Source organism: Nyctibius grandis, chromosome 8, assembly GCF_013368605.1.
Source record: "Nyctibius grandis isolate bNycGra1 chromosome 8, bNycGra1.pri, whole genome shotgun sequence".
NCBI lineage: Eukaryota > Metazoa > Chordata > Aves > Nyctibiiformes > Nyctibiidae > Nyctibius > Nyctibius grandis.
In genome coordinates this window covers 27888459-27902619 of record NC_090665.1, presented here as the reverse complement: position 1 = coordinate 27902619, position 14161 = coordinate 27888459, and the positions used below count along the sequence as shown (strand labels likewise).

At 41.6% G+C, this 14161-nt stretch overlaps 1 protein-coding gene across 4 annotated transcripts in view; it reads right to left on the bottom strand.

Annotated features, from left to right (window-relative positions):
- COL11A1 (collagen type XI alpha 1 chain) overlaps window positions 1-14161 on the bottom strand; it is a 161581-nt gene that overhangs the window by 86523 nt on the left and 60897 nt on the right. For all 4 annotated transcript variants that reach the window (XM_068405734.1, XM_068405736.1, XM_068405733.1 and 1 more), the window contains 9 exons: window positions 7758-7811; window positions 6317-6370; window positions 6149-6202; window positions 5501-5554; window positions 2329-2382; window positions 2172-2216; window positions 835-888; window positions 702-746; window positions 208-261 (listed from right to left, as the gene is read on the bottom strand). In XM_068405734.1, coding sequence (XP_068261835.1) covers window positions 208-261; window positions 702-746; window positions 835-888; window positions 2172-2216; window positions 2329-2382; window positions 5501-5554; window positions 6149-6202; window positions 6317-6370; window positions 7758-7811 — 468 coding nt within the window. The remainder of the gene's footprint in view (window positions 1-207; window positions 262-701; window positions 747-834; window positions 889-2171; window positions 2217-2328; window positions 2383-5500; window positions 5555-6148; window positions 6203-6316; window positions 6371-7757; window positions 7812-14161) is intronic.

Genomic DNA, 14161 nt, shown 5'->3' with positions numbered 1-14161 from the left:
GTCATTTTTCTCCTGAATGAAAAATCCCTCTGAAAGCTTCCTTGAAAACTCTGCTCCCACTGCCCTCGGCACACTTACAGCATTATTTATAAAATCCTTGAAACTTTATCAGTTTTGCACATGAAAAGCTAACCTATTAGTAATTTCCATTTATTAAACACTTGCTGCACATTACATCGTATTTCTTGAGAGTTACTTTACACTTACTTGTGGGCCTGGGATTCCTTGCTGACCAGGAGGTCCTGGTTCCCCTTGAGGACCCTACCATGCAAAAAAATACCAGGGCATTAGGTTTGCATTTCTGTACTACAGATCTTCATTGTCAGGACTAAAAGGAATACAAACTCATCTTTGTTCCTCCCTCTTTAAAGTCTACCACCAACTTTCTATCCAGTATGATATTTTTTCATGCTAATGAATATCATGGCCTTTTCTCTAACAGAGAATAACGGCCCACACATAGGACCGAAGCACTGGAGTCCATGGTGCTAAAGGAGCTTGAGGCAAAGCATGGTGAGGCCTCTTGGATGAAAACTAAGTATTAGAAGGCTTCTCTTTTGTATGTAAGATCATAATGAATCTGAATATTTTGACAGAAAAGTTTAATTAAACGGAAAGGACGGCATAGTGTCAGGGACAAGAGAATGTGGAAAGGATTCTTAGAATCCACTCCCTTTTTAATTCCCAGCTTGCTTACTCACCATGTTTCCTTTTGAGCCTGAAGGTCCATCAATACCTGCAATGCCCTACAACAAACAGTATGAACATGAGCAACTTTCAGTGGACTTCCATTTTTCTTCTGGAAAATGCAAATACAAAACAGTTCATACGTACAGGTTGTCCAGGGGGACCAGGTGAACCTCTGGGGCCCAGTAATCCCCGTGGACCCTGTAAGAGAGGAAACACTTATTAACATCTGCATGATTTTTTTCTGAACAGAGGCCCAGGAGCAGGACTGGGCAAGGAATGTCATAAGGAGTAGGAAGGATGAGGGGAAAGCAGCATGGGGGTTGAGGGAGAAAGAACGAAAGGAAAAAATTCACTGATAACAGATTCTCCTGAAGGTCACCATATGTCTGAACAGGATGTCAGTGGAAGGGCAAGCTTTGATTTAGCTGCTGTATAGTCATTTCAGAGAACGGTAGGAGATAACTATTTATATTTCCTGGTGCAGAACATTGGCACAGCATCTTCCACTAAACTTTCAGCTGTGTCTTGGCCTGAAGGTCTGACCTGAATAGTAGCATACATGTTTGTATTCCTGTCTTTAGAAAACATGATGGTCTGTCATACTCTATACTACTATTCTGTGTAAAACAGTGCTTTTATATGTAGTAAAGAATTACAAATTACTAATAATTTTATTATAATAAATGCAAGGCATTCTGGAAACCAAAATCAGATTTGTTCCTCTTACCCCTAAAAAATTCCACAAAAGACCAAGGGCTTTCTCCTAAATAAGGTGTCTTTATACTATGTAAATGAATATTAGTTTTCATCATTTGTGTCATCATTCATGTCATGCTGCTAAAGTAGGCAGGACTGAGTCTCCAGTCTCCTCATGTATGATATAGTCACGAATCACTAACACTCTGACTCTGTAGCGACTTCTTCCTACTTTGCGAGTAGGCAGCAGTATATCATACATTTAGGGTAAGATTCCCCTTTCTAAGGCTTGATTTCTTGCCTGCAATGCAGAACTCTGCTCTGCAGTGACAGCACCTGCAGAATTCCAACTGACAGCTGTGGAAATTCTGTATGTGAAACAAGTGTAAAAATACACAATGAAGCACAGTAGTGTGAAAAAAGAGGAGAAGCCAGGCCCTAATTTCTAATAAATAGATATTTGGAAAACATTTTCAAAGCAACAGGGGCTCGGTTATATTCTCGTGTATCAAGGACTGCAGTGACTGATTTTACACAATAGGATGGGAAATGGCCTTTGTGATTCTGGAAGTCGTGTATACTTGGCCAGATATATCCCTGACTTCTAATTCTAAGTAGTGTTTTACTCCTAACAAAACTCTTAATTTGTTTGCTTTTCAGCCAGAATCAGTACTCTTTATATACACACATATGCAGTTATTCAGAACAGTTCAATGAAAAGGAAAAAAATCTGAGAGTGACTTTTGTTTGTAACAGAAACAGAAGAATAAGAAAGCATTGCTTACAGCTTCACCTGGGAGACCTCTTGGTCCAACTTCTCCATCTTCTCCCTGGTTTTGTACAAAGGGAATAGAAGTTTTAGAAAAACAGAACATGTATCATGACTATATTCCCATTGCATGAGGATTCACTCTAGATTTTACTGTGTAAATAGCAACTTACTCTTGATCCATCTTCACCAGGTAAGCCAGGAGGTCCCTGTGGGCCACGGTCTCCCTGTAGAATAAGGAAAGTCATTCAAATAATACATCTTTTGCTGGAAACAGTAATGAATGGGAGGGGAAATGAAAACAAATGTGTTAGCTGAAGTCCGATGTGTCAAAACATGTCTTGACACAATGATACAAATCTGTAGGTTATCGTACTCAGTAAAGTCTTTTATTACATTAGTATAAAACAAATGAACATTATTGAAACAATGAACTATTTGTGTTTGTAGAATTTATCTTTGTAACTATTCTTGGCCCCAGAATATACACAAACTACTGCTACAAAAGGCAGTATTACCCACATTTTTCTTTGTCTTATTGGCACCTTCCCCCTCCCTCTACACAATGTATTACTGCCAGTAAAATAAGGCATGTGTACATGGGTCAGAAGTTAATAAACCAATTGCTGGGCCCTGGAATATACACGGTGAAGTGCACTGACCACCTTTCAGAACCACGTGCCCTGGCACCAGTCATTGAGAGCCTTGCGACTGATTTGTCTGAGGCTTTGGAAGGCAGCCAGACTTCCACCCTTCCTCTCAGAGGCTGGGGCTTTTCAAGTCTATATAGGCACAGCCTCAGTGGATTCTGGACCATATTTTTAGGATTTATTTTTCTTTCCCCATTTCTAAAGAGAACTAGTGTGCTGCATAGCTCAAACACCACTGACTGACCTCTTTCTGGGCAGTGGGTTTTTAGACTGTGATTTCCTTCTGGTATTGGACAACAACCAAATATTCATGCTGTTTTCCTTAATTTTATCAGTGTCTCCAAGGAGCCTGACCACTGCTGTGGATCCTAGCAGAGATATATGGAGTCACTCTTTATTGGCTCCATTCTTTACTCTTTCAAACTTCCCTAGGAAATTTTAGGTAACTTGCTGCTGGTTTACCCCAGAGCTATCTAGTATTAGGGATGTCCAAAAGCAAGGTCCTGCACCTGGGTCAGGGCAATCCCTGGTATCAATACAGGCTGGGAGATGAAGGGATTGAGAGCAGCCCTGCAGAGAAGGAGTTTGGGTACTGGTGGATGAAAAGCTAGACATAAGCCAGTAATGTGCACTTGCAGCCAAGAAGGCCAACCATATCCTGGGCTGCATCAAAAGCAGCGTGGCCAGCAGGTCGAGGGAGGTGATTCTGCCCCTCTACTCCACTCTGGTGAGACCCCACCTGCAGTACTGCATCCAGCTCTGGAGTCCTCAGCACAGGAAAGACATGGACCTGCTGGAGCGGGTCCGGAGGGGGGCCACAAAAATCATGCAGTAAGAACAAAACTTCCTGTCATTCTCAGCATTCTCAGTTCTTCAATTCTCTAATACTTTCCTTCAAATCTTCTGTTAAAGCCTGAATTTCTTTTTCCTTAGACATTTTCTTCTAGCATATAATGTCTTTCTTTTATACTGGAGATGGGTTATGCATCTAGTAAATCTAAATACGAAAAGTTCAGTCATAGATATTGAGGCTAAAAGGAATATTGTATTGTGTGGTCTGATCTCCCCTACACTGGAAGTCAGAGAATCTCATCCAGTGTCTCCTGTCTGACAACTTGTGTTTGACAGAGGCCTAATCTCAGAGAGACATCCAATTTTCAACTCATAGTTCAAATATGACTAATTCTAAAAGTCGTCCTAAAACTTCTGCTCTAAAGTTATGGGTTTTCAACATCAATTCTCTTACAGCTGAAACAGAACTACAACAGAAAAAGTGTTTCTCTTGTCTTTCTTTCAGTGCTCTTTATTGCAAGCCAAAGAGAACTGAGTATTTGCATATATGCTGTCAGTATATATGAATCCAAAGAGCTACAGCTATCTGATCTTACTTTGAATCGAGCTGCTTTCAGAAAATCGTAGTTTGTACTTTTACAGAAGATTTCCATAGAAACAGGAGAATGCAGAGATTTTTAAATAGCGGGATGAAAGAAATGATGAAAAGAAGTCACATTTTTATTACTATTTTGCAAATTTCAACCCAAACTTATCCTTCTATTTAATTTTTTTTATTTGTTTAGGAAATATGAAACAAACAGAATATTTGCCAAAAAAATTAATTTCTTTATGACTTGGAAGGTCCCACAGACAGACAATTCTAGTATTCCAGGTTGGAAAGCAGACACACGTTCCCTGACTCTGAACCAATTTCTGCTCAGCCTTCAGAGTGAAGTAGTGGCAAGAGCTTAATGCCTAGCCCCCTCTGCCGGTCCCCTGCTGATCAAGCTGGATTTCAATTAAGTGATGCACAGATTGCTTTACACTCTTTAAGTAAAAGGAAATGACGATAGAGGATCAAGACATTTCTATATAACACTATAAGTTCTTTTGCCATTGCAAATAGAACTCAAGAGAGTACCCTTAGATGCTATTACAAAGAACTACATTACGGGCCAGTAGCCAACACAGTTGAGATTTTCTGGGAAGTGCAGCAACTGTGCTAACCCATTGAAGGGTGAGAGCTATAATCATTCTTTGGCCATCAAGCTTTAGCACATATGGGAATGGTTCTGTTGACATTCCCACTCACTGTTTCTTTTATGGTGCATTGCATTTACCAGGGCAACAGTAAAGGGGGTACATTCAGTAGAGTATGTTGTTACTAGAATCTAACTTAGGGGTATAATTTGAAGAAGAAATCCCCTGCTGTGATTATTCTTAGACTTTGTATGGAAAGAGACAGTCTTATCCTACAGATTGGTCTGAGATAAGAAGCAAGTACATTAGTTGTTTTAAATATTACTTCAAGTTTTCCTAACTTATCAGACCTGACTCTGATCTTTCTTTAAGCTGCAGTTGTTGGAATAAGCCACAATAAACAATTCAGTTTGCAATTCAAAAATTCAAATGCATTTTTTTGAGCAAGCTAAGAAAAATTAGAGTGAAACCTAGGTGAAGATGTGATCTGAATCCTTAAAATATATTTAAATAATTTATATATTTATATGAATTGTTGTCTATTGATTGATATTACTAAAATGTTTCATGAGGAATACATTACCTGACAATGTAGATATTATTCTGTAGTGTGAAAAACTGACATTCTGTTTTAACTTTCCCCATAGGCCTTAGTGCATTACTGTATTATTTCTGTGATGTTATCAATTTGTTGTTCTATAAATATCCATGTTTTTCTTACCCTGTTACCTTTGTCACCAGGGAGGCCAGGAAGACCATCAAATCCTCTGTCACCCTAGGAAATAAGAAATCACAGCTTTAGCAGATGACTATTACATTCTATATTGCTCCGAATAAATTGTGCGTTCGCTCTAGAAGTTAATGCCTACCTTTGGATACGGGCACACTTTTGTTATTGAATAAAACACGTGGAGGGGAGCACATAGATGAAACTCAGAAAATTTGCTTCTATACATTGAAGGAAGAGAAGATGCCACACCAATTTTTTCATTGTGCTGTTATTATGCTACTTATAAAAAGAAGTCTACATTGAAATGAAAAGCTTGATTCCAGCTGCATTTTGCAGCTGCAAAACTGACTTTACTATTTTTGATACTCTGTAACTAGAAACTGATTCAGAGGGGTAAGAATCATGCCCCAAGAATCAAGTTACTTAAAGGTCAGACTACTAACCATTACCATTAATTACCATATTTTAAATGGATGGTTCATTCCCAGCTTTTGCACCTGACCTAGCTATCGGAAACCTCAGTATTTTCACTTGAGAGAAGAATTTTGGGTTGGCCTGGAAGAAACGGTGGTACCTACATAAAATCTGTCTAACCCATTCCAAGACTGAAATAAAGCCTCAGGTCTCATTATTATTTACCTTTGCACCAGGTTCTCCTGGCATTCCTCTGGCACCATCAGCTCCAGGACGTCCCTGCAAAAACCCAGATGGGCAACCATTTGAAAATGCAGTGGAATCAGTCAATATTTAAATATATTTAAATAGAAACTATTTACCCAGAGCAGGATTGATCTATATACTACCTACCCTTTTGCCAGCTTTTCCACTTGGACCAGGGGCACCTTGAACACCACGAGGACCCTGAATTTAAGAGTGCAATTCTTGAATCATATTCATGTCAGCAAAACACTCATTAAACATCTCACCTCAAGAACAAGATAAGATTTTTTTTTATACACAAAGCTGCATTTTTTTCCAGGAGATGAATTCTGGTTTCCAAATTCCCATTAGTTTTAATAGAACATGGGCATCCAAACTGGCCTTAGCACCACCACTTTTAACACTAGTTTTCATGAGATGGCACTGTATACGGCATAATTAGTCCTTTAACATAGAAGTTTCTTACATTCTTTTCATGGCTTTGAAGATCTCAGTCCTGTGGTTTGAAAACCTTTCTTCCTCTCATGCCAAAATTATTTTAGTCACATAGTAATTATTTGATGAAAACTAAAAAGGGCTTATTTCAGATCCCTAACTCATACACAAACATGAGTTGTGCTGGTAAACAGCTCACATGCTGTCTTAGCTTTACACAGCACAGTTTTAACTAGAGGGAGACGAAATTACCCCAGACTGAAAAACCTAATTCCACTTTTCAAACACATGTAACTTTCATTGATGACTGTGTGGGTATATGTTTCTGTTTTCTCATCTCCTATCCAAATATGTCTTCTTCAGGTACAAATAGCAATGGTAAGGACTAGCCATCCAAAAATACTGAATAGGAAGAGAAAAAATACTAAAAATGTAAATAAGCAAACTGGAAGACTGACCAGCTGTTCAGAGTATTTTTCGTTTAATTACTTTATTTTTCTTCTGCATATATCCATGTGGAGTTTTAAGACAGGCACTTAATAATGTAGCAAATACATGCTACTACTTGAGATCTGGCAAAAGCATTGTTCTAGAGACTCCTATCATGATTTCTTTAAGAACCCCCTATTACTTTTAGGTTTAAGCTGAAAGATTTCAATGTGTTTCAGTGCTCTTTAACATCACTGCACAGGAGCTGATATAATAGTAAGTTGAGAAGAAAAGCATGCACTGATTCCTAAAGACTTATTCTTGCTATGTCACGCCTTTCTTGAAAATACTCTATAATTGCCAACTAAATACAACTTTGCTCACCTTATGAGATCTGATAAGTTGATAGAGCCCAAGGTGATAAAATTGCAGACTGAAATATGATTATTTAACAGAGAAAAGAGCCTGAAGTGACAATATCAAAACAGGTTTTCAAGTGATGACACTCTACCTGTGATAATTGCTCTTTGTTATATAAAGATTGTTACTTTCATATTTCAAAATGAACAATCAAGCTATTGCATTTAATTAGGATAGTATTGTAAAAGCTATTTTTCTTCAATTGCATGCGGAAAGCATATCATTGATTGATTTCTTCTACACGATATGAATGCATTTTCTTAAAGATAAACAAGCTTAAACATAACAGGCAATATTATGGTACCTGGGGACCTGGTTCACCACTTTCACCCTTAGCACCTGCTGCTCCAGGTCCACCCTTGATGAAAAAAGTAAAACAGATTGTATAAATACAGAAAAACCCCTTTAAATGAATGTTACTTTCTATTTCTATACATTACTTATAGGGAGAAAAAACAAACAATCCCCTGTTCATTAGGAGGTGTGAATTCACCATTTGAATCTGCAGGTACACCCTGATATATCATTGTCTAGACACCAGGCCTAACCGGGCCAAAAAACTTTTCTGTTACCAAAGAAAACTCCCATTGATTTGAATGGGATCAAATGTAACCATTTGTTCTATATTAATATTTGAGAGCTAAATATGAGCACAGTAAGAACATAAGTCATGCAAAGAGAAGTGCATCCGCTGTAGGGAAGGCAACAGAAATGAAAGCCACCTCTTTTTACCTTTATCTATTTCTGTGTTGTACAGAAAATAACAGTCGTGGAGTTCAATCCAAAGGTCACTATAATCAATGAAAAACACCCTGTCTAATCTTGTCATGAACTTCAGTTACTTTTTAATCGTCTTTCTGCATCTGGCCCTGAAGAAGTGGAAAATCTATATAACTGCAACTCTTTGCTACCATTAAAAGTTGATACAGATTTTCAAAGTAGATTTTACTCATAAACAGACCTAAAATAGATCCTCATCCAGGGTAAGAGACTCTACATGGAACCAGGGGCAGAACTAGTGTCCTGGTTTCACTGGGATTTGGTTTCAGTTTGTGGCCAGCCATGGTGATCAAGACCCTTAGCAGTTAAATCCAGGGCAGCTGACCCAGGCTGGCCCACAGGTGTATTCTATAGCATTAACATCAAGTTCACTATAAAGGGGAGGGCTTGCTGGGCAGAGGTGGGACTCTTTTTGTTCTCCTCTCTTTTTCTCCTTGTTTCCAACTATTGTGATTCCTGGAGCAACTTGCCAGTGCTCTGTAGATAAGTATAGTTTTGTCTCGTTTGTGTTGTTGTTTATATTGATTTCTTTATTTCATTAAATCTGTTCAACTTCAACTCCAAGTCTCCCTTCTTTTCCCAATTCCCTTCCTCATTTGGGAAAGGGGCACTGGGTGATAGGAAAACTGTTTATTGTTTAGCCCTGGAGGACAACTAGTCAAAGTAAGTTTGTGTTTTCTTAATAGTGGTCTCACAAAAATAGACAAAACAAAAAATCTCAACATGCTCACATAGAATACAGGCTCAGGGAAGGAACATACTGGAGTTTACTATTATGGGCAAAAGAATTTTTGCATTTTTGACTTCTGAAAGTGGTCGTGACCAAATGTATGTATTTAATATGGTTGGACTCGATGATCCCAGAGGTCTCTTCCAACCTGATTGATTCTGTAATATGAAATGAATCTTGCAGACCTTGGAAAATTGATAATCCTCCTATATTCACCATAGTGACCATTCAAAGAAAGAAGTGGTCTCATGGCTTGGCTTAGTGCTGAGTCTACCATCCTGGAGTGGAAAGATTCCCATGGACCTTGCAGGTATTGAATCAAGTCTTAAGCAAATTGAAAATCAGATCCTGAGCTTGTACTGGCAGTGGAGAGAACAGTGGCTTTGGTAGGTGGTGACTGTTTGGGTTTCCCTGATGTATGCTCTGCTTTTAATTAATATAATTGATTACATTTAATATCTGGTGCCGTAGGTGGGATTTTGGGTTCTTTGACGACGGGACAGCTTTCATGGCACCGGGCCTGCTTATGCTGGGTGGGGAACAGCTGAGTCAGAAGGGGAAAAGGTTTATGGCCCAGAAGTTGGCAGGGCTGATCAAGAGGTCTTTAAACTAGGTTAGATGGGGGAGGGGGATAAGACCAGGGCAACTGCAAATGAAACTAGGGGCGACAGGCCTGTGTTGGGGGCAAGGCCGCTAGCCCAGCTGAAGTGCATTTACACCAATGCACGCAGTATGGGCAGCAAACAGGAAGAGCTAGAAGCCACTGTACAGCAGGAAGGTTATGATGTGGTTACCATCACAGAAACGTGGTGGGATGACTTTCATGACTGGAGTGCTGCTATGGATGGCTATAAGCTCTTTAAGAGGGACAGGCGAAGCAGGAGAGGCGGTGGGGTAGTGTTGTATGTTAGGGAGTGCTTGGACTGTGTGGAAATTGAGGAAGATGGTGAGGATGACAAGGTTGAATGTCTATGGGTAAAGATCAGGGGGAAGGTCGGCAGGGCAGACATTACGGTGGGAGTCTGTTATAGACCACCCAACGAGGATGAGCAGGCGGACGAGGTGTTTTACAAGCGGCTGTCAGAAGCTGCCCGGTCACCAACCCTTGTACTTGTGGGCGACTTCAACTTGCCGGATGTCTGCTGGAAATACAACATGGCAGAGAGGAAGCAATCTAGGAGGTTCCTCAAATGTGTGGAGGACAACTTCCTCATGCAAGTGGTAAATGAGCCCCTTAGAGGAGGGGCCCTGCTTGACCTGTTGTTTGTGAACAGGGAGGGACTAGTGGGAGATGTGAGGGTCGGTGGCTGTCTTGGGAATAGTGACCATGAAATGTTAGAGTTTTCGATAGTGGGGGAAGTAAGGAGGGGCAAGAGCAGAACTTCTGCCTTAGATTTCCGGCAGGCTGACTTTAGTCTGTTTAAGAGGTTGGTGGATAGAATCCCTTGGGAGTTGGTCCTGAAGGGCAAAGGAGTCCAGGAAGGCTGGATGTGCTTTAAAATGGAATTGCTAAATATTCAGGAGCAGGCTGTCCCGGCGTGTAGGAAGACAAGCCGTCGGGGAAAAAGACCGGCCTGGTTAAACAGAGAACTTAGGCTAGAACTTAAGGAAAAAAAGAGAGCCTACTTGCTCTGGAAGAAGGGTTGGGTAACTTGGGAGGTCTATAGGAATGTTGCCAGGTCGTGTAGGGAGAAGATTAGAAGGGCCAAAGCTCAAGTAGAGCTTAATTTGGCTGCTACAGTCAAAGATAACAAAAAAAGCTTCTACAAATACATTAACAGCGAAAGAAGGGTCAAGGAGAGCCTCCGCCACTTCCTGAATGAGGAGGGCAGTGTAGAGTCAGGGGATGAGGAAAAGGCAGAGGTGCTCAATGTCTTCTTTGCCTCTGTCTTTAATGTCAAGACCGGTTGTCCTCAGGACACTCGGCCCCCAGAGCCTGAAGCTAGGGGCAGGGTGCTGTATGAACCCCCCGTAATCCAGGAGGAGACGGGTAGTGATGTGCTGTGCCAGTTGGACACCCACAAGGCTATGGGCCAGGATGGGATTCACCCCTGAGTAATGAAGGAACTGGCAAATGAACTTGCCAAACCACTCTCCATTATCTACCGGCAGTCCTGGTTAACTGGAGAAGTTCCAGCTGACTGGAAATTAGCAAATGTAACGCCCATCTACAAGAAGGGCCGGAAGGATGATCGAGGGAACTACAGGCCTGTCAGCCTGACCTTGGTGCCAGGCAAGGTGATGGAACAGATCATCCTGAGTGCCATTACACGGCACATGCAGGACAATCGGGGCATCGGGGCCAGCCAACATGGATTCATGAAAGGCAGGTCCTGCTTGACCAACCTGGTCTCCTTCTATGACCAAGTGACCGGCTTAGTAGATGAGGGCAGGGCTGTGGATGTAGTCTATCTAGACTTCAGTAAGGCATTTGACACTGTCTCCCACAGCATCCTCCTAGACAAACTAGCTGCCCGGGGCTTGGATGGGTGGACTCTTCAATGGGTTAAAAACTGTCTGGATGGCCGAGCCCAGAGAGTGGTGGTGAATGGGGCAAAGTCCAACTGGCGGCCGGTCACTACCGGTGTTCCCCAGGGCCCAGTTCTGGGGCCGGTGCTGTTCAGTATCTTTATAGATGATCTAGATGTAGGGATTGAATGCACCCTCAGCAAATTTGCAGATGACACCAAGCTGGGTGGGAGTGTCGATCTGCTGGAGGGTAGGAAGGCCCTACAGAGGGATCTGGACAGGTTAGATAGATGGGCCAAGACCAACGGCATGAGGTTCAACAAGAACAAGTGCCAGGTCTTACACTTCGGCCACAACAACCCCATGCAGCGCTACAGGCTGGGGGAAGAGGGGTTAGAAAGCGGCCCGGCGGAAAGAGACCTGGGGGTGCTGATGGACAGCCAGCTAAACATGAGCCAGCAGTGTGCCCAGGTGGCCAAGAAGGCCAATGGCATCCTGGCCTCTATTAGGAATAGTGTAGCCAGCTGGTCTAGGGAAGTGATCCTCCTTCTGTACTCGGCACTGGTGAGGCCGCACCTTGAATCCTGTGTCCAGTTCTGGGCCACGCACTTCAAGAAAGATGTTGAGGTGTTGGAGTGAGTCCAGAGGAGGGTGACCAAGCTGGTGAAGGGTCTAGAGGGTCTGACCTACGAGGAACGGCTGAGGGAGCTGGGGTTGTTTAGCCTGGAGAAGAGGAGGCTCCGAGGTGACCTTATTGCCGTCTACAACTACCTGAAGAGAGGTTGTAGTGAAGTGGGAGTTGGCCTCTTCTCCCGGGCAACTAGCGATAGGACAAGAGGACACAGCCTCAAGCTTTGCCAGGGGAGGTTCAGGTTGGACATTAGGAAGAATTTCTTTTCAGAAAGGGTTATTAGACATTGGAATGGGCTGCCCAGGGAGGTGGTGGAGTCACCATCTCTGGATGTGTTTAAGAAAAGACTGGACATGGCACTTAGTGCCATGGTCTAGTCGACAGGGTGGTGTCAGGGCAATGGTTGGACTCAATGATCCCAGAGGTCTCTTCCAACCTGGTTGATTCTGTGATTCTGTGATTCTTATTGCAGTCTACAACTACCTGAAGGGAGGTTATAGTGAAGTGGGAGTCGGACTCTTCTCCCAGGCAACTAGTGATAGGACAAGGGGACATAGCCTCAAGCTTTGCCAGGGGAGGTTCATGTTGGACATTAGGAAGAATTTCTTCTCAGAAAGGGTCATTAGATATTGGAATGGGCTGCCCAGGGAGGTGGTGGAGTCACCGTCTCTGGATGTGTTTAAAAAAAGACTGGACATAGCACTTAGTGCCATGGTCTAGTTGACATGGTGGTGTCAGGGCAATGGTTGGGCTCCATGATCCCAGAGGTCTCTTCCAACCTGATTGATTCTGTAATCTGTAGGCAGAAATTTATTTTGTATTCTATGTTAATTAAGCATGTGAACTCCAGACTCAGTTGAAGCTAGGCTACGACTTTGAGAGTGCTATGTTTAAGACTCTTAATAACTGATATATTTCTAAATGTATCTTATTGGCTACTAATAATTTAACAAAATACAATTCATATTAAGAGTAAAAGCTCCAACTATTTCATTCTTAAAATAAGCTGGGCACACAAACAATTGACAGACCAAGAATCTGCAGTTGCTTCTGGAACTGTAGGTCAAAAATGTTGCCAGATCAAAGAGTTGGATTTCTAGAGCCTCCTGGTGGCTTAGAAGCAAAACAACTATTAATATTATTCATTTGTTGAGCTTTGCATACAGAAATTAATGAAGGCATTTAAAAAATGAAAACATGACTGTGAGGCCAGGTTATACCTCAGCTAAAGGTATACAACCCACCATCAATATAATACCAGTCTTTATAAATGAATTCCGTGCTTACAGCAGTTCTATAGTTATTTTGTCTGTGTAGACTGAATGTTTTCCTGCAGGCTTCTTGATTTAAACACACTGCTGGAAATAGTGTATTAGATTGTTAAATAGACCCAACATGTCTGACTATTTCTAAGTACTGCATATCTAATCATGATCAATCAGGAGTCTGTGAGCCAAATTCTCTACTTGGTAGCAACTATTTACTTGGAAGAATCACTCTAGAAAACAACTGCTCTTGTACAGATCTTCTTAAAAATATAACTAAAGTCCAGTGATTTCAGTTTCTGGGGACCAAGTGAGATTCTGGTGGAATATTTAGCTAAAATTTATTTGAATACAGTAAATTTCGGCTAGGTAGACACACTGCGTTCATGAGACTGGTCAACTTGGTGCACAGCATGATCTGGAACCGATTTTTTGATGCTATATGAAGATGAGGCAAAACACTACCAAGCCAACTGAGAGTACAACTTACAACAGTTTTAGTATCATGTAGCTTTCAAGGATCACTGAAGAGAATGTTAAGCTGCTGGGATCAGGGAAAAACATGATCCAGAGTATTCCTTATGTTCCCTAAAATACTGCCTCAACAGTATGTAATTACCTTATATCCCCCTGGGTTTTCTTTGTTAGTAAAAGTGGTCACTGGAGGGAAGAGCAGCAAGAGCCGCTGAGGCAACCTTTCAGTTGCATTGTGCTTCTGTAACTATACAAAATGAGATGGAAATAACCTGGCCAGTATTTTCTGTTAGTAGTAGTAGGATGCTATATTCATGTTTGTCCATCTGCCTCTCCTGTTTTCAAACTAACAGACTCTA